Below are 21,083 nucleotides of genomic sequence, written 5' to 3' on the forward strand. Positions count from 1 at the left end.
AGGGTTCCGGATAAAGGATCGTGTACCTGTATCTCCTGATTACAGGTGGAAGAAAGAGTAAAAACAAAATTCAAAAGATTCAGAAGTAAACCAAGTAATGCCCCATTATAAGTGAAAAGGCCAATTTTATACACAATTACTTTTGGAACAACAAACAAGAAATTTTGGACAGCAGTGAACTAATGGAATCATGTGTTTTTTTCCAGTGGAACTTAACACTACCCAATCCCCAATGATGTTGCCACCTTGTGAATCCAGATTACTTCATCGCCTTAGCCTCCTTCAAACGGGCGGTTAGTTGAACATGTGTTCCCACTCTCATATGTCAACATACACACATTAGTATTGCTTCAAATATGACACCTTGCATTTCAAATTAATACACTGATAGTGTTCTTTGAAGAGCAGAAAATGTTTTTAAACATAAGTAAATTAATATCAACTTTCAAAGAGCATTTGAATGGTAGTTATTTCAGATTTGAACAAACACTTTGCAAACAAATGAACTATACCAATTAAAGCACTTTCTGAGGTTCCAATGTAATATGACCTATGAAATTTGTGGCAAAGAGGGAAAGGTATGAGCAGCAAAGTACCTCTTCACTGGTTCTGTGTGGACAAGCGCAGCTTCAGTCATGGCCTTCATCCAAGACTCCATCTCTTTGGCTGTTTCCGTGTAGAAGTAATAGGTCCGCATATTTGGATGAGCAGCCTGGTCAAAATGACAATGGTTATTAAATTGTGCGATTCCTGCAAAAGAAAATAAAAGACAATTAATAGTTATCACTAAATTTATTTCAACTGGAAACAGAAACAAATCCAAGATTAGCCAAGATTAAAATGCTGGTTTTTTTCCCCCTCAGCATCAGACAGATGATTGAAGGCTGATTTTTCTGCTCAAATGGAGTGTATTTCTGTGTTGAAATAAGTTTCACACTGAGCTCTGAAACTCTGATCAGCTGGCGCCTAAGAAGGTCCTTCCTGTGGGCTGGAGGGCTTGAGTTATCGGGAGAAATTGGATTGGCTGGGAGCAGAAGCCAAGGGGTAAAATTATAAAATTATGAGGCACATAGATACTGTAGATGGTCATAGTAATTTTCTAAGGGTAGGGAAATTGAAAGCCACAGGGCATAGCTAGAAGGTGACCGAGGAACAATTAAAAGGAGATCTGAGGGGCAAGGTTTTTCTACACAGATAGATGCTAGTGAATGTCTGGAATGAGTTGCCAAATGAGGTTGCAGGGATAGGTATAATTACAATATTCAAAAGACATTTGGTCAGGTACATGAAAATTAAGTAAGAGGATAGTTACTTTCTCACTATCAGACTACTGAAGGAATCTCACAATGTAACCCAACATTTTTTAAATTTTGTTTTATTCTGCTGTACTTGTGTCTGGATTGACTTGCTGGATGGTTCTCAGGACAAATCCACCTCACTGTAGCTCGTCATACCCGACAATAAATAAAATTTGATCTTGAACTCGGCTAAAAAAAAAAGTTTAAAAGTAATATGGGTCAAACACAGGAAAATAGGCTTAACTTAAATAGACATCTTGGTCCAGATGGACAATTTGTATAGAGCATTTCCCTCGGCTGTTTAACTCTGTGAATCTCGATGAATCTACAAATTGGGCTTAAAATTAGGCCCAACAACGATTCAATCAATTTACAAAACTACTTTAACATTGTTCCACAATTGAGATCTAACTTACAAAACATGAGAAAGTTTGACAAAAATATAATGATGTCTTTAACCAGTTCATCCATTTGAATTTTTAGCATTTACTCTGCTTTCTGGTCTACTAGTTTTTGCCTCTCAGTCTTTAGTTTAATGCTAAGTGACTTTCTGAATTTTAATACTTTTCTTCTAACTCCTACAGCTAAAGGGATTAAATTTTCACCTTTCTTGGTGCTCAAAATTCATGTTACCAGCTCAGGCTATCCAGGACAACATGCAATGGTGAAGCTTGAACACAGTTTAAGCCTGTCACAGGAACAGAATTGAGCAAAGAATATTTTTAATATCAGCTTTATATTTTATTTTTTTTAAGAGCATCTTGCATTAAGATTAAGCATGTCTGACTTCTCAGATACAAATTGCAGACCAAGCATCTTTCAAAGACTCAAACGTCTCACAAACTGGTCACAACTAGATATGCCTTTGTCTCAATGCCCCAGTTCAATCCTGACCTCCAGTGTTATTTTTCCACAGCTTACACAATCTCCCATGGGTTTCCTATGGGTATACCAACTTCCTTCTACATTCAAAGGATACACAACCCGATTGGTTAATTAGCCAGAATAAACTGCCTTTAGTGCGTAGGTGAGTGGTAAAAAATGTTAGGAAACTTGATGGGAATGTGGGGAGAACAACACTGGGAAAACAGAGAAAAGCTTCCTGAATCTGGAGGTTGTCAACTCGTATTTTGAAGAGATACTTGAAAAATGTAAGCATCAAAATACTTGACCAGTGAATGTTTGAACCTCCTGGTGCATCTCCATCGAGTCAAACAACAAAGAAATTCATCTAATGATCCCACAACGAACTGCTTAAATTTTTCAAATATCTCTTCAAAATACAAGTTGACAACCTCCATGTTCAGGAAGCTTTCCCCTACACTTTGTGTTCATTCTTTGATTGAACCGTGGCAAGTTATGAGCTCTGGAGCAGAAGGCAAGAACATGGCCTCACTCGTGTGTAAACATATTATCAGATCCAACAAAACCACTTGTCTAAATTTATAAGAATGACTTTTTTTAAAAAATTCTTGACAACTTGAAGATCATACTTTTTTTGTTCTAATGTACAAATCAGCATATGAATTTTAACTTGAAGGAAAAAAATCAAATGTGACATTCTTCCAACTGTCAGAAAGTCAAGCCGTGTGCTACTAGCAGCCTTTGCAATTTCTAACCTGCCATGACACTTTATTTCATTTAAGTGCAAGCAATGTTTGTGATCACAGATCACATTGGACTGCGTATGGAAAGTGTATTTTTTTTAAAAAATATTTGTGAATGACGATTGAGCCAAAATCTGCACAGCCCGAGAGGCTGCTTTTTTACTTTAAAAAGACATGTTGATTCGCAATCATTTTCTTCTGGTGTGACATTTGAACCAATCACTTCACTAAATGTTAGCTAGCTATTAACCTGGATCTCTATTTGGAAGACATTAAAACATACTTACTTGACTCTTTCAAATGGATTTCCAATGGCTGTGAAGCATCCAGAACTCAGCAGTTGCTCCAGGTTCAAGGGCGAGTTGAAGATAAGCAAAAATTATGAATAATTATTTATTCTGTTGAAATTGGTAACAATGGTATTGTTCTTGGATGTCATAACAGTAATCTATTCGTGATTATAGAGGACTACATTTCAACTTGCCGCAAAAATAGCAACATTTAAAAATTAGACAAGGTCAAGGACCACAATGAAATTTAAAGGAAAACAATTACAGGGTTTTTGTCTGCCCAGACAGATCATATGATGCATCTTGGTTGACTGAAAGACTCAGCAGTTCAATGACCAGACTTGCTGAGCTGTCAGGAATGTGTGGATTTTATGCTAAAAACAAAACTTGGAATGCCAAATTTGGATTTTTAACACTTAGTACAATGTGTAAACAATGGATCGGGTTAAAATATCACTCCATTATTTTCAAATGTCTCTGAATTTCAAGCTGGACTATAAATCTGTAAGGAAAAAAAAACACTCAAGCATTTAAAGTAACTAAAAATACATTTTAAGGAAAGATTTCGAGTTGCAAAGAGAGAGATGGACTTTTATCCCTGAAAGAATTTCTCATGGCTTATTCAACCCAACTCTCCAAATTTCAGCTTTATGAATACGTCAATGCTTAAGAGTCACAGTGAAATGAAAACACTGACCTTGAATGCATATTTTCGGTTTATATGATCTTCAGGCATAACTGGAGTTATCTTAAAACTCGGGAGAAGAATGCTTCCTAAAATCCCTTCTTCCTTTTCATCTACAAGGAAAAAAGGCAAAATTAACTCCCTTTTGCATTCATGTAGTATATACAAAGAACACCAAGTGTCCTGTGCATTTCTGGTCAATAGGAAGGATAGAGGCCTTGGAAAGGGTATAGAAGAGATTTATCAGGAGGCTGCCAGGATTAGCGCGCATGAGCTATAGGAAGAGATTGGGCAAACTTGGATTATTTGCTATGGAGTGTGGGAGGCTGACATGATATAAATTTATAAAATTCTTGAGATGCAAAGATTGGGTATACAGTCAGAATCTTTCCCTCACCCCCACCCCAAGGCCAAAACCATCAATTACTGGAGAACATGGCATGGGTTGGGAAGGAGAGTTTAAAGATAATGTATGGGGCAATTTCCCCCATCCCCCTCCCACCCCCCCCAAAAAAGCAGAAATTATGGTAGGTTTCTGGAACAGGCTGCCAGAGGGAGAGATTGAACTAGAGACCAAAATAGCCACTTTCAGGCTATTCTGCTTTGAGGACGGATGCAGGAACAGATCCCAGCCTGAAGGCTCACCTTTCAGGTGGCAGCCCTCAAAGGCTGCTACAGCCTCCTAGCGCCTCCGCATCTCATGGAGGCGGGGTGACTGGTGCCGCAGCGCCACCCGTTATAAATATGCGGCATAGCAATGGCCGTCTTCCCTGCCCATAATCCCCCACGCAGGTGGAACCACTCTGTGTTTCCCACACAGTTCCAGCTGCATAGGGGATCAAGGATAGGGAAGACACCCATTGTTATGCCGCAATTTGAGCAGCAGAGAGCTGCCCCAGTGAAGGAGCAGCCAGCACTGTGACAGCCCACATCGGCCACCCCCCCAACGCCCCTCGCTGGCCGCCCCTGCCCTGACATTCCCCCGCCGGCTGCCTCCTCCCCGCTGCCCTACAGCCTCCCCTCCGCCCTGCTGCCTGACAGTAGCTGCACATTCAGGTGCCTCAGCGGAGCCCAGAAATCTGCCAATTATCCCTCCCAGAGGTGGGTTAGTGTAGGCGCCTTGGAGGCGTACTCAATCAGCCACATAAAAGGTAGAATATGCAGCTTTACATTGGGTATTCTGGCCACCTGAAAAAACCTAATAAGAGTTTTTGAGTGGCTTTGAAATAGGCCGCTGAATATGCAGGGAACAGAGAGATAGGGACGATGCGCAAGTAGCAGGGAATTAATTTAATTTGGCACAGTGTTCAGCACAGACATCGTGGGATGAAGTGCCTGTCCAGTGCTGTACTCAGAGTCTCCATGTGGCCAAAGATGGTGGGGGGGTGGGGGGAGCAAGGTAATGGAACCAAAAGTCAGAGTTCAGGATAGAGATGACTTGCAGGAAGTTAGTGTGGGAGTTTAGTTGAGATGCTCAAGCATTAGAATGCAATTAATAAATTAGCTGTAGTATACGTCAATGAAGAGAGGATTCACAGATATACAGGAGTTCTTGTGGGAGAGAAAAAAGTCATCTTATTAAATAATTGGGTTTGCACTTTGGATCCAGAGATAGTAATCAAAAAAGTTACTGTTACTGCAAATGTGAAATACATATGAAAAGTTGCTGGAAATGCTCAAGACAGGTTGAATTCATTTCCAGTATTTTCCATTTCAAACCAGACACACAAGGACAAGTCAAATTAAGGAGACAAATTCAATTAATTTAAATTCCATTAAATCAGTCCATCTAATTTATTAAGATCCTCACAAAGGAGCAAATTCCCAGCTGACCTTGCTTTGTACAAACTGATTTTTCTTTTCATTGTCGCTCTATGCTCTTTACCTGGCTGCATAACTATCAGAGACCATTTGTTAAACTACCACAGGAATTCTGTTCACTGTTCGAGGGATAATGTGACAAATAAATTTAGACTGAAAAATTGGGCATTCCTTGAACACTACACAACATCCAACTTTTTTCCCATAACTTGTCAGCAAGCGAAACAACTCCCGCTGCATTCAACCAGATTTTAGCAACATTCAGTCAAGGGCTGAAATGGTAGATTGCAATGGGCCGAGCGACCGTGCGAGTAAATGGGTCGAATCGCTGCAACACGTACGTGGTGGTCTAAAATGGCGCGGGCTCCCCTTCACTGCTGAGAGCCCAGGCCTAGCACCACGTGGGTGGTAGGGAGACCTTCACTTCTGCGTGGCGGCTCGTCAGATAGAGAGTGACACCGTGACATGATGACGTCACTTCCAGAAGCCAGTGGGTACGTCACCAAAAGTAGGCGGGCCAGCGTGGAGACGTGGCAAATTCAAACCAATTAAGTAATTCTTTGGTTCACCCTAACGCTGTGTGGACATCTCTTTACTTGGTAGCGCAGTCGCTACAGCGGTGACCCCGAAGGTTCCAATGTTTTGGAGCCACCACCGATTGCATGAGAATGAAGCAACCGGCTGAGTCCACAGTCGCAGCGCCTGCGACCAACACGGTGGGCAAGCCAGCCCAGGAACTGGCTACAGCTGTCTGAGCCACAGTTCCACATCAGGGGAATTGTTTCAGAGGACACCAGTGCCCTGGATGCTGCAATCCTCAACATGCAAGGCATGGGGGAGAGAAACCCCTCCGAACTAATTCACGAGATGGTGGCCCTGGCAGACAAGCACACAGACTGTTTCCAGTCTGAGGCCCAATTCCTCTTGAAACTACCAGCACACATATCCTTGGCAGCTTCGGACATGGATTTCAGCATCCTCGCAGCCAAGGAGGTAGACAGGCCGTTCCACATGCCACAGCAGAGATCTCTCCCCATGCAACCAGTCTACACAATCGGCACTGCTACCCCATCCAGCGCATCAGAAGCACCAGCAGTAGCCACGGCCCAGCAACTACAAGAAGCGTGTGTGGAGCAGACCAGTGAGTACTGTTTCTACCACCATTGATGGGGCAGAAAAGCCCAGCACTGCACCTGCTGTGTTTGTACCCCACCACCAGAACCAACAGGGCGACGGGAAACAGGCAGGCCGACTGTCAATAACGGCCTTGGCGGTTGGCACACAGAAAGGCCAATTCTACCTCAGAGACCAGAGGACCAAGAGGGATTTTCTCGTCAACACAGGTGCAGAGATTAGCCCGTGTACTTTGAGGCGGGACACAACACCAAAGGACTTCCCCTGCAAGCGGCTAACGGGTCCTCCATTCCCAGCTACTGGACCTGCCTCGACACCATCCATGTTGCCGACGCTGTTTTACAGTGCGGCTGCTCCATCGCAGTGGTGGGACTGGTACTAATCGGAGCAGATTTCCTCCGGGCTCATGAACTGCTGGTGGACATGACAAGATGGCAGTTAGTCAACACCACAACTTTTCAGTCTTTCCCCCTCACCATGCCACTGGGAAACCACGCCCAGGGCCCTCTTTACTGGCCAAATACCTGGCTTTATTGGCACCAGACTTCCATGGCTCCAAGCTGCCACATGGCATGGAGCACCACATAGAGACTGCCGGCCCCCAGTGTATGCAAGAGCCCAGTGCCTCCTGTCAGACAAGCTACCACAAGCCAAAGCAGTGTTTGCTGAAATGGAGGAGTTGGGGATCGTCTGTCGTTCCAATAGCCCCACTCCACATGGTGCAGAAGAGTTCCAGGAGGTGATGTTCATGGACAGGTAACCCATCCCACATGTTCAAGATTTTACCATGAGTCTACAGAGATGCAGGGTATTCTCCAAGGTGGTCCTCGGAAAGGGGTACCATCAAATCCCGGTACACCCCAGTGACATCCACAAAATGGCCATCATCACACTCTTTGGACTCTTCAAATTCCTAAGAATGCCCTTCGGACTCAAAAAAAGGGGCCCAGATATTCCAGAGACTAATGGACGTGGTTGGCAGGGACCTCGACTTCATCTTCGTTTATCTATATTACATTCTCATCGCCAGCACCCACAGGACGCACCTCACCCACCTAATTGACAGGCTGCAGCAGTTCGGGCTCATGGTGAACCCGGGCAAGTGCCAGTTCAACCTGCAAACAGTAGATATCCTGAGCCATCACATCACCCCAGAGGGCGCCACGCCACTACCCGACAAGGTGGAAGCCATTAAGAACTTCCCTAAGCCGAGGAGTTCTCGGGGATGGTCAACTTCTACCATCGCTTACTCCCGGGTGCGGCCACCCTCATGCATCCCCTGTTCGGCCTCGTCAAACTTGGTGACAAGACGCTGCAATGGATGCCAGAGGCCACGGAGGCTTTCGACGCTACCAAGTCAACACTGATGAAGGCCACGGAACTGGCACACCTGGATCCCATGTCCCCCCAGTCCTCACAACAGATGCTTCAGGCAGAGCTGTGGACATGGTCCGAGAACAATGGGTCGACGAGCACTGGCGACCCCTCGCCTTCTTCAGTAAGCACCTCTGAACACCATAGCTCGAATGCGGCGTATTTGACGAACTGCTGGCCTTTTACCTGGAGATACGGCACTTTTGCTACATGCTTGAGGGGAGAGTGTTTACCACCTACACAGACCACAAACCGTTGACCAACACACTGAGCAAGGTCTTGGACCCATGGTCGGTAAGATAACAAAGGCACCTCTCCTACGTATCGGAATTCACCATGGATATCTGCCAAGTCGCTGGCAAGGTCAACGCAGTAGCCGAAGCACTGTCCCGGTCCGCCGTCGCTGCAACCTGCAGAGAGCTCAGCATCACCCAGCTCACCAAGGACCAGAGGGAGGATGCAGAAGTCCAGGCATACCACTTGGCCATCACCAGCCTGACGGTCAAAGATTTCTGCCCGCACCAGGAGAACTGACCCTACTGTGTGACATCTCCACTGGGTCCCCAAGGCCGATCCTACCCGCGATCGGGCCCGCCTGCTCTCAGACAAGTTCGTGTGGCATGAGCTCCGCCAAGACATTATCCTGTGGGCTGGAACTTGCTTACAGTACCGCGCGCCAAGGAGCATTGGCACATCAAAGCCCCCCTACAAACATTCGAGCCGACACAACGCAGGTTCAAACATGTTCACGTCGACGTTGTCGGCCCCTTCCAGTATGAGGTACCTATTTACAACCATCGATAGATTCACCCTCTGGCCAGAGTCGATACCTATGGCTGCGTGCGACACAGAGATGTGTACCCAGGCTTTCCTCACCACCAGGGTCACACGTTTCAGAGCCCTGACCCACATCATATTGGACTGAGGAGCGCAGTTCCTGGTCCAACCTGGCAAAATTTATTCTGCAGCAGCCAGGTCAACCTCAGCCAAGACAGCCTCAAGCATACGGAATGACCATCTGAAGGCCGTGTTGAAATGCCGAATGACCAGGCCGAACTGGATGGACGAGCACCGAAGGAGGACCTGCCAGCACCATCTGCAGAGATGGTGTATGGCACGCTGCTCCCCATCCCAGGAGATATGCATTTCAACACCCCTCCCCTCGGCCCTCAGGCCAGCACGTTAGAAGCCCCGCACAGGCTGAGAGAGCAAGCGGGCGGACAAAACCCCCCACCACCACCGTCCAGACACTGCTCGCCATCCAGCCATGTTCCTGCAGATCTGCAGTCCACCCACTACATTTTCGTACACAGAGGAAAGCAAGGGCCCCCTCAAGGTACTGCAGAGATGGCATGGTTACCCCATTGGACATTGGCACCCGACAAGACAGATTCACAGTCAACTGCCTCAAAGTCATCCACCTGCACTCCGACTAGCCAGCCCCAGACCCCCAGGTTAAACACAGAGGTAAACTGACCAAAGACTGAGTTAGACCACTCAGAAAGCATCAAGCGACTGCTCGAGTAAACAGGCCGAATCGCCGCAACATGCGGCCGGTCTGAGATGGTGCGGGCTCCTCTTCGCTGCCGAGGAGCCTGCACCTAGCACCACATGTGGGCTAAGGAGCCCTCCATTTCTGTGTGGCGGCCTGCCAGCCAGAGACTGGCATCACAATGCGATTACATCACTTCCGGAAGCTGGCAGGTACGTTACCAGAAGTGGTAGGGCCAGTGTGGAGATGCAGCGAATTCAAACCAATAAAGTCATTCTTTGGTTCACCCTCTCGTGCCATGTGAATGTCTCTACTCGGTAGCACTGCCACAGCAGTCGCTACAAGATAACCTTCACACCACTGAATCACCAGGCAGTGATTTTCACCAGTAAGAGGGAACCTAACCCCATGTCTTTAACATTCTAGAGCATTGCTGTCTTAGGGATGTAGTTGGCCATTGACCAGAAACTTAACTGGATCAGCCACTTAGTCACCATGGATGCAATAGCAATCAAAGTATGGGTGTCCTGTAATAAGAAACTCCCATCCTGTATTGTAAGGCCTTTCCATTTTCTACAACGCATGTCACTACTGTGATGGGATAGCCTCTACTTGCTTGTACAAGTGGAGTTCCAAAATAAAATGGGCAAAAAGCTCAATGCCATCTTGGACAAAGCTGTCCCATTGATCAGCATTTCATCAACCACTCAAAACCTTTGTTCCTTCCATCACTAGCTCACCATGGCTGCAGTACGTACCAAGTTACTCAGCCCCACACCACACAGGCCCCCCTACAAGCCGCAGATCATGCTCAATCAGAAATAAATTCTTGAACCAAGGTGGGAGACCCTTCACCAGGAGCATTTCATTGGTTCATGACTGCAGTTCACCATCACATTCCGAAGGACAACAGGGGATGGCCAATAAATTGCCAGCAATGCCAAAATCCCCAAAAAGTGAAATTAGTGAAATGCCCTGTTATCCAAAATTCAAGCAACCAGCAAAAACAAAATCACAGAAAATATATAGGTTACAAAACAGGAGTTTAAAATTGGTGCACCTCGCTGTTAGTTCGCCAATCACGCAACTTGCAATCTCAAGCAACCAGAAAATACACTTATCTGGCATCAACCAATCCCCATAGGTGCCAGATACCCAAGGTTTTACTCTATATTTAAAAATAAAACAGGATTTACTTCCTAAAATACTGACTTCCAATAAAAAGATCCCAAAGGATTTGAAAATTAGTTTCAAAAGTCCATTTGCCAAATATAATTTTGTTACAAATATGGGAGATCTCACGTAAACAAATAAAAAGGGGTTTATGTAAACATGACGTTCGTATGTTCAAAATAATTTGATATACAAATTGAATCACCATTTAAGAGAATATTATTTCCATTGTCACTCTCCTTCAACCATCATTTTGATCAAGAATCCAACATACTTCTAAATTTCATGTAGAAAATCAAGCAAAGCTCTGTTAATTGCTTCAAGCCATAAAGAAGCAAATGACTAAAGCAATAAATATTTGTGATATATTGTTAAAAAAAATGGGATCTGCAGATCAAGCCATATCAAAGAAACACCTATGAAAACTCTTTCACAAAAATAATCCCATGCAATCTTTAAGGAGTTTGTACATTCTCCCAGTGCTTGCGTGGGTTTCTTCAGGGTGCTCTGGTTTTCTCCCACCCTTCAAAATGTACTGGGGTTGCAGGTCAATTGGATGGCACAGGTTCATGGGCTAAAAGGGCCTGTTATTGTGCTGTATGTCTAAATTTAAAATTGAAATGCATGAGAGCTGTTTGTTACAAAATAAAAACCACATCCAAATAAAAGTCAAGGCCGACATTTCACTTGCCAGAAGGTTACACTTTGAAAGACAAATGTCAATCCCAAGTAAATGCTAATGGTGTGAAAATAACAAGTCATGCAACTGTTTAGCAGTTTAGACGCCTCCTTAATCGTGTATTACACAGCAGAGTAGCAGGAAGTGTGAAACTAAGCATCTATGGCTCCAAAAATCACCAAATTAAGCCAGTTCATATAATTTGTTCATCTTCAGCAATGGATAAAATTCATCTGTGAGATTTTGTGGCTGATTTTGGTATTTTGAGGAGATGTCTCATTCACAAGAATCTAAATTTTGCGGCAATAAATTGAAGATTACTTAGTTAACCTTGGTATCAGGAGTTGTATTTTTTTCCAACAAAAAAATGCAGAGAATATAACCGAATATATCCAGCTATCCTTTGTCGACAACCATGAAATGAATCATCTTAAAATGTATCTGATGAATGCCATACCAATTCAATTGAAATGCACATATATCAATTGAATCATTAAGTTAGAATTAAAATAACTTTGTGGTCCTTAAAAGAGACCATGCAAGTACACTGCAGAAAGGATGTAAAAGAAGATTAATGGAATGCTTTCCTTCAGTGGTTGTGCCATTGATTATCATGGCAAGGAATTCATATTGCAGTGATACAATACTTTGGTGAGGCGGCATTGTGTGCAATTGAAGACATCTCGTAACAGGAAGGAGCTGGAGGCTTTAGAAAGGGTGCAGGAGGGATTCACCAGGATGTTGCCTGGTTTGGAGGGAATGAGTAATGGTGAGAGGCTAAACAAACAAGGGTTATTTTCTCTGAAAGATTGAGGGAGGGAAGACCTGGTAGAAGTTTATAAAAGTAAAAACACAAAGCTGGGAAAACTCAGCAAATCAAACTGCACTTTATAGAGCAAAGATAAGGATACATAACCAACATTTTGCGCTTGAGCCCTTCAGCAAGGTATGGGCAAAATGTAAGCAAGCGCCCAAACAAAATGGGGGGGGGGGGGCAGGAGCACAGTCCCACAGGCAGGAGGTAATAGGTGGATCACGGAGGGAGGGTACACCAGCAAAGAGGAGGGGGTTTAGCTCTGTAACTGGAAAGAGAAGGGGGTGGAAAGCTGGAGAAAGACAGAGGGATAGGGAAGAGAAGGAGAAAGAGGAATAGACGAGTGAGGGCAAACAGGAGAGAAAAGAGCTGTTTGTTACAAAAAAGCACAAACACATCTCTCCTCAAAATATCAAGTTGCATCAAGGAATCAGCAACAAAATCTCAGAAATGTATTTTATTCTCCCTCTTCCGTAATAAATCACCAGTTTTAAAACTGGTTTTAATTGAGCAATTCAGCAAGAAAGTATGTGGATCCATGAAATGCCTTTCATGTCCTCACAATACTTTAATGTACAGTATTACACAGATTATCCGAAACAGTCGAGACCGGGCCTATTGAATATAAATGATTTTTTTGGAGAACTGTGGTCATTTAAAAAAAAAAACAGCCCAGTAGCAATGACAAATCACTTGTAAAAGTATTTAAACAACAACACACAAGGTAAGGATTTTTAAAGATTAAAATAATGTTTAATTCTCACCAAAAAAAATGCTGGCCACCGCTGATTACCGACACTTCCCCACCAAGGACCTGCTTGTGCTGGGAGCCCAAGGGGCCCAAAGTCTGCTGCTGTCAGCGCTGGGAACCTGATATCCCCGGACAGTTAGGCTCCAAATAAATTTTGATAAATGAGGATTTCTGATTTGTTTTGGATACCCTCAATTATCTGAATTTTTTTTAATTTTTTTATTTTTTTTTTAAAGATTTGGGATAACTGAGGATTTCAGAGAATCCAATTTCGGATAATCGGAGTTGTACTGTACTGTATCAGTTAATTTTGAATTTAGTTCACTCAAGCTAAACAAATATGATTATTCGAATACAAGCAAGCTTCACAGGCAATAAATCCAACAAATGGCTCTGAAATGTAATGGCATAACTAATTGTAAATAAAACTGGAGCAGGAACAAAAGGCTGAAGTAACAGAATTTTAGTGGTGTCCTAATTTCCAATACTAAAACTGTCATGTTCCTCATTATTGGTGATTATTCTATCACTGTTAAAAATGGCTTGAATATAATGTAATGGACATGTTAGAATCAGATTTATTGTCATGAACAGGTCACAAAATTTGCTGTGTTGCAACAGCAGTTTTGTGGAGAACAAGGTGCAACATTACTATAAATTATAATACCATAAATACAAATTTTTTTTAAAAATAGTGCAAAAAAGTGAGGTAGTGCCTGTAGGTTCATTGTCCGTTCTGAAATCCGACGGCAGAGGGGAAAAGAAGCCATTTTAGTGTTGGGTGCATCTCTTCAGGCTCCTGATGGTAGCAGTGAGAAAAGGGCATGGCCTGGGTGGTGAAGGTCCTCGATGATAGAAAATGCTTTCATGAGCACTGCCTCTTAAAGATGCCCTTAATGAAGTGAAAAACAATGCCCATGATGGCCAAGTTTACAACCTTGCAGCCTCTTCCTGTCCTGTGCATTGGCACCTCCAGACCAGACAATCAGAATTCTTTCCACTGTTCTTTGGCTTGGCTTCGCGGACGAAGATTTATGGAGGGGGTAAAAGTCCACGTCAGCTGCAGGCTCGTTTGTGGCTGACAAGTCCGATGCGGGACAGGCAGATACGGTTGCAGCGGTTGCAGGGGAAAATTGGTGGGTTGGGGTTGGGTTTTTCCTCCTTTGCCTTTTGTCAGTGAGGTGGGCTCTGCGGTCTTCTTCAAAGGAGGTTGCTGCCCGCCAAACTGTGAGGCGCCAAGATGCACGGTTTGAGGCGATATCAGCCCACTGGCGGTGGTCAATGTGGCAGGCACCAAGAGATTTCTTTAGGCAGTCCTTGTACCTTTTCTTTGGTGCAACTCTGTCACGGTGGCCAGTGGAGAGCTCGCCATATAACACGATCTTGGGAAGGCGATGGTTGCAAAAGTTGTTGGTGACATACCAGATCTCAAACTCCTGATAAAATATAGATGCTGGCATGCCCTCATGATTGCATCAACATGATGGCCCAAGAAAGGTCTTCAGAGATGTTGACACCCAGACATTTGAAGTTTCTTACCCTCGCCACTGCTGACCCTGCAAAGAGGACAGGTCTGCGTTCTGCTGATTTCCTCCTCCTGGAATCCACAATCATCTTGGTTTTGCTGACGTTGAGTGCAAGGTTTTTGTTGAGATTCTGGAGTCATCAGCAAATTTGTCAATGGCACTTGAATTATGTCCAGGCACACAGTCATGGGGGTAGAGAGTAGAGCAATGGGCTAAGCACAAATCCTTGAGATTCACCTATGTTGATTGTCCATGAGAAGATTCTGTTATCAGTCTGCGCTGACTGTAGCCTTCCAGTGAGGAAGTCAAGGATGCAGTTGCTGAGGGAGATGCAGTCTTTGAAGCTTGCTGACCAGAATTGAGGGGAAGATGGCATTGAGTGCTGAGCTATAACCGATGAAAAGCAGTTTATGATGTAGGCATTGCCCCTCTCTGCAGAGATAGGTACAAGGCTGAAGTCACATTTGTTCGGAAATCAAACAATATGAACCCTATGTGGAAATATATTTCTGAGAAAGTAAATTCCTTTATTTTTTTCTTGCCTCAAACAACTTAACAACATCAGTTCAAAATTTGTGACCTACAGTGCACAGAGGGGGCTGTTTCCATGCTAGATGTTGATAATTCAAATAATCACTCATGTCCCACCCCCTCCACCCAGAAAAAAAATAAGTTGGCAATTGGGAGTGGTGGATTTTGGTGGCAGCTTGCTGGAGAAATGATGCAAACAGAATGCTCTGAAGACAAAAAAAATTGTGCACAAATCCTGAGTAGGTTTATTATTCCAAGCATCCGCTGAAAAACTGGAAGCAATGCATTTTAAATAAAACTGGGGTTTTTTTTTTAAATGAAATGTTCACCTCCCCCTTCGCAAATGGATGACTACATTGAATATGGTCTACTCTCCAATTTACTGAACACCTTACCTCTATAATAGAAAAGGCAGAGATCGGCAAGTACAAACCAACGTTTTTTCCAGAGCTTCATACCAGTGCTGTCCTGCAAAACAATCAGAGATCCCATGAAGGAGGCTCTGGTAGGTAACTGATCACAGAACACAACAGAAAGCAACAAAGGTGAAGAAGGTAAGGGAAACAAGCAGAATCCTGGAGGGAAAATAGCAAATTCCACCCCTCCCAGGTTAGCAATGACAAGAATTGGTGCATTTAATTAATCTATTATGCAAAAGGACCACATGAATGCTTCAAATCAATGTTCTTTCACCAGAACCTTTTCTTTTTCTCTCTCCACAGATATTGACTGCCCCATTGAATATTTCCAGCATACTCTTTTTAATATGAATATTTTTGAATAAGGGCATTAAGGGTTATGGGGAACAGATGAGTAGGTGGAGCTGAGTCCAAGGCCAGATCAAACAGGATCATATGAATAGCGAAGTAGGCTCAAAGGGCCTTTAAATGGAAATGCTACATTAGGGGTCTCAAACATTTTCAGCCATTTGCATCTTTATATGCTGATTGAAGGTGATGACTCATTTGGCAGTTTGATCCCACAGATATGACAGATCATCCACTGAATGTGAAGGCAAGGACAAAGGGAAGCCCATCACCCTTGTAGGAGGAGTGGGGTGGTTGAAAGCAGAAGAGTGGGGGAAGGAGCTGGAAAAGAGTTGGCTCAGACACCAAAGACTTTTTAAATGATAATGGAGTGGAATGCTTCGATGAGCCAAAAGTAGAAGTGTGACATGGTGGATTATATTGTTGGAACATTTCAAGGCAACAGGAAACCTGGGAGGAAAAGTGAACTGATTACAAAGTGCAAAAAATTGTACCAAATTGAATTTTACATTAAAAAGTTGGTGAGAATGTGGAATGCAACAGCAGAATTGTGAGATAACAGACAGATAGAAAGGAATCCCTGAAAATATTCACTGTCAAATCACACCTGTGAAATGAGAAACAAATAAAGAATTGAAATCAGCAACTTTCCCTCATTTTATTCCTCTCCACAGATGCTGCACAACTTGATGCGAATTTCCAGTGTTTAGTTTTATTTGATTTACAGCCTCAAAAGTTATTCTACTTGAGGGTCATGGAACTATCATTTCAATATAACAGAAGATGGGTGGCTACTTGGCACATAAACTAATGAAAATACACAAGAAAGAAATTTATTTTTCAAACTCCTACATTTGTCTGGCTGACAGGAACAGTTTCCTGCACTCCTGTGTGTTCTCATCTATCATTGCACAATTGTATATCTGGAATAAATTTTATGAAGAAAGGATTGGATCTCAAAGTCTCCATCTTTGAGTTAATTTCCACAACCGTATGAATCGCCAGAACAACAAAATGAATCACTTTATGGACCACATCGATTTCAAAATTTTAACAGCTGGTGCATGCTGTGATCAAATTTGTGATGTTACAAAGAACACTGAATTTGAGGCTATTCTAATTAAGTTTGGAATTCTAGTATTTTTAAATCAATAGCATCTAAACAGCTGGGTAGTGGATAGTTAGCAGTAGTATGTGAACAGTCCTCAACTGGAAATGAATTGGAAGGCTGAGGGTAGAGTTCAACCGCAGTGAAAATCTTTTTACATACCGTCCTGAAATCGCAAAGAGGTGGTTATTTTGGATTTAAAAATTCAAAGAAAACATGGTAAAAGAAAGGTAACAAGACTAATCTAGTTCATGGACAAACTGGGTTTCTGGCAATGGAAGCTAACACGCACAGTCATATTAATTCACAGCAGCTTCATGCCATTCCAGGAGATAGTAGACCATGGGCAGGTAGATGGGAATCCAACAGTTGTTCTATACTGTCATTCATAGTTTTGTCTCATTTCCTGTGATTTTATTTCTCCCTGAAATATTCTGGCCAGGTAGGTTTGTTTTGCCTCACTCTCAATAATGTGTTTGACCTTTGCAGATGCCACTTCAGGAAACAAATGCTCAATATTTTCCAAAAATTAAAGTGCTACATGAAATGCTGGAAATCTAATATAAGAACAGAAACTGTTGAAGATCAGGCAGCTTCTGTGGAGAGAGAAAAGCAGTTGTAATGTTTCAGTTAGGCGACCTTCAGCAGTTTACTTTCACCAATTACAAATATATCGGGTTAAATAATGCAGCATGGTGGTACAATGCTACTCCAGTGCCAGCAACTCAGGTTCAAGTAATCCAGTGTGGTCTATGGAGTTTATAGGTTCTCCCCATGATCATGTGGATTTCCTGCAGGTTAATTGGTCACATGGGTGAGCTTGGGCAGCACAGGGTCATGTGGCAGAAGGGCCTGTATCTCAAAATTAAATAAAAACAAATAACCTTAAATTTGAAATATACAAGGAACAGAATAATGAAAACTGTTTCCATTGATAGTATTGACTGTTCCTTTTGCATTTAAGAAAATGTTTATGTTCCAACACAATTTCAAAGCAAAATTATACATATGTCGATACAATTTTACACACACACACACACACACACACACACACACACACACACACACACCACATCTCATTTAAGTAAAGGCCATGCATCCATAGATCCATCTTCCATAACCAGTTAATCTGTGCAAATTTAGCAGTACCTGTTTGTAAAGCCAGCCATGCTTTATAACTGGTGCATTCGTATTCCTCTTAATAGAATTGGACCTTTTCCCAAAATTGTGAACTTTCTTCAAAGATCTTGATGACTGCAAAAATATTGCAAAAAAAATACTAAATGAACAAAAAAAATTAAGTGGGTGTGTACATTTAAAACATTTTGAAATTGGACAAAATGAATCGTAGGTACATTTGTGATGATGGTTAAAATATTGGCACATATTCCCCGCATAAGAAAATGGAGCTGTTCGAATATTTCACCAACTGCTCTGCATTGCAGCGATCTGCAGCTACGACAGGTTCATATTGACAAAGCAAATGTCCTGAGACAAAATTATTAAATGTATATCTGGACAAATTTCACAAAGCATCCCACAAGACTTCTGACAAAACACATTTCAAAAGAGGATCTTCAATTTAGAAATAGTGCTGGCCTTTCCTCTCATTTCCAGGTCAAAGTTAAAGCCTTGTCTCTCAAACATAGGATCTGAGCGCTGGATTTCACTGGCTGATACTGACAGTTCTAAACAGAGTTGCGTCTTGCAGCCAAGCCTTGGCATGACGCTGGGGTTACTTCAAGATCTTTTCCCTCATGAGAATTCAATGCTGACTTGGAGCTAGCTTCCAAATGTACAGCTTGATTCTTGTATTACAAGTCAATGACTGATAGTGGGAGTACAGTTTGTGTAACGGTTAGTGCGATGCTATCCCAGCGCAGTGGCCCGGGTTCGAATCTGGCACTGTCTATAACAAGTTTGTACGTTCTCCCTGTGCCTGTGTTGGTTTTGCCCGGGTGCTCCAGTTCCCTCCCACTTTCCAAAATGTATGGGATTGCAGGTTAATTTGGATGTAATTGATAGCACCGAATGGCTGGAATCAGCTTCTACCATTCTGTAAATAAAATCTGAAATATTTAAAACATCAGCAGTTAATTTTCTGAAACCAGATACACGGGCAGTATTATACAATGTGAGCCCCTGCAATTTTCTTTTTCTTCTTATACCATGATGTGCCAAGAAAAAAGTTACTGCAATGGTTCACCACAAAGGCAGAGTTAAATTAAGTAAATAATAAATGTTAAGGTTAATTAATGCAGTTAGGAATTTTTGTATATTAATCTGCAAAGAACTAATACTTTTTAAAGTCCAGTGTTTTAAATGTCTCAAGATGTTATCCTAATAAATTATCCAATATGGGATGCAATGCCGAAAGCTAAAAGCATTTGAAATTGCAGATACAGTAAAATCCTCGGTATCCGTCATCTATGGGGATTGGTAGATGCTGGGGGGACAAATGAATTTGCCAGTTGCTTGAGATTATGTGTTGCATGATTGGTGAACTAACCACTAGGGATGCCAATTTTAGGCTTTCATTTTTTTCCGCAATTTTTTTTGCTGGTTTCTTGAGGTTTGCCAGTTGCTCAAATTCCTGTTAATGGGGATTTTTACTGTATATTGCTTGATGATTCATTAAAGTCAAAATGAACAGTGGTTTAATTTAAAACACTTTGCAGCTGAAATTTAATCAAATGACAGATTAGGTTGTGTGTCTCCAGAACAAAATGCTAAATGGAATTCCCAAAATGTACTTCCTTAAAAAATTCATATACTGGATGAACATATTATCAGCAAAGCCTGACAATTACTGACCATCAGAATAATCTTGAAGGTGCGATCTCTCTCGTGAAGTAACTCACTCAGTTTTAAAGCAGGAAACTCCAGGATTCACATCCAATGACAATGACGGAATATTTGAGAGTGCAAACCTCCATTTGGAGGTTTTAATATTCTTGGTCGTTGAGGTCACGGGTTTGAGAAGTGTTGGTTTTGCCTTATTTCTATAGCCAGTGCACACTGCACCTGTGATACATTGGTAATGGAGAATGCAATTTAGGAGCACATAAAAAGGACTGCTTCAGTGTGGATAGAATACAACTTCTTTGGCAGTGTTACAGCTGCATTCTCAATCATACAAGTACTTAGTGACCTTCCTAAAGTGGAAGGTGTGAAAGACCTGGAAAGGCTGATGGCAAACGGTTCACTGCAGGATTCCCAGACACTGACCTGCTCTTCTACCTGCCAACTCGGTTGAGATTCCAGTCAATGACGATGCCCAATTAGAGGACTCATACGAAGATCACAGCATTGAATATCAAGTGAGATGGTTGGACTCTCCCTTAGTGTTAATGTTTAGAACCTGGCACTTAAGTAACAGACAGCACCGATGTCACGCATCAGTCTGTGGCTGAATATTGTTTGCCGCAGGCATGACCTTCTTCAGTTTTCCAGGGAACTATGGGTGGAATAGAACATCCTGCAATCAGCCACAAGCAATTCAATTTCTGGTGTTATGGAGGAACAGTTGTTGATGCGTTTGCTCATGGTGGTTGTGTAGTGGATACTGCCCTGTGCAACTCTTGTAGCAATGCTTTACCACTGAGATAATTGGCCTCTAATGTGGAGAAGTACCCTATATGCTGTTGCATAGGTGATCCTCGAAACTTAATCGGGTAGTCCTATACCTTGGTGACAAAGTCACAACATCGCCGCCATCTTCCTGCTGGCTTAGACGCAGCTGCGCATGCCCCACGAGTTATTTCCAAAGTCTCAATGTTCCTCTGTGGGGTCCATTCACCAGGTACAACTGCTAATGGCTCTCTAGTCTTTAAATAGTCTGTTTAGAGGAGCCAGCAGTGGTTTATTTTAAAATATCCACATAACATTTAATCCTTTAAATGATTATTTGTTATTAAAATATTGTGATTCGCTTTTAACAGCATCCACTGGTTATTGGCAAGTGCCAAATTTTTGGTGGTGGTGGGGGAGGGGGGGTCTTGCACAAAGGATATCGCTCAAGACCAACATTTTA

The 21,083-nt window shown here is 42.7% G+C and overlaps 1 protein-coding gene across 18 annotated transcripts in view; it reads right to left on the bottom strand.

Annotated features, from left to right (window-relative positions):
• Positions 1-21,083, bottom strand: part of plekha5 (pleckstrin homology domain containing, family A member 5) — a 429,638-nt gene that overhangs the window by 63,459 nt on the left and 345,096 nt on the right. For 12 of the 18 annotated variants that reach the window (XM_069908666.1, XM_069908663.1, XM_069908665.1 and 9 more), the window contains 4 exons: positions 18,200-18,304; positions 15,571-15,643; positions 3,893-3,993; positions 597-712 (listed from right to left, as the gene is read on the bottom strand). In XM_069908666.1, the coding sequence (XP_069764767.1) occupies positions 597-712; positions 3,893-3,993; positions 15,571-15,643; positions 18,200-18,304 (395 nt within the window). The other 6 variants (XM_069908678.1, XM_069908676.1, XM_069908675.1 and 3 more) reach the window with 6 other exon arrangements.

This window comes from Narcine bancroftii, chromosome 13 (assembly GCF_036971445.1).
Source record: "Narcine bancroftii isolate sNarBan1 chromosome 13, sNarBan1.hap1, whole genome shotgun sequence".
Taxonomy (NCBI): Eukaryota; Metazoa; Chordata; class Chondrichthyes; order Torpediniformes; family Narcinidae; genus Narcine; species Narcine bancroftii.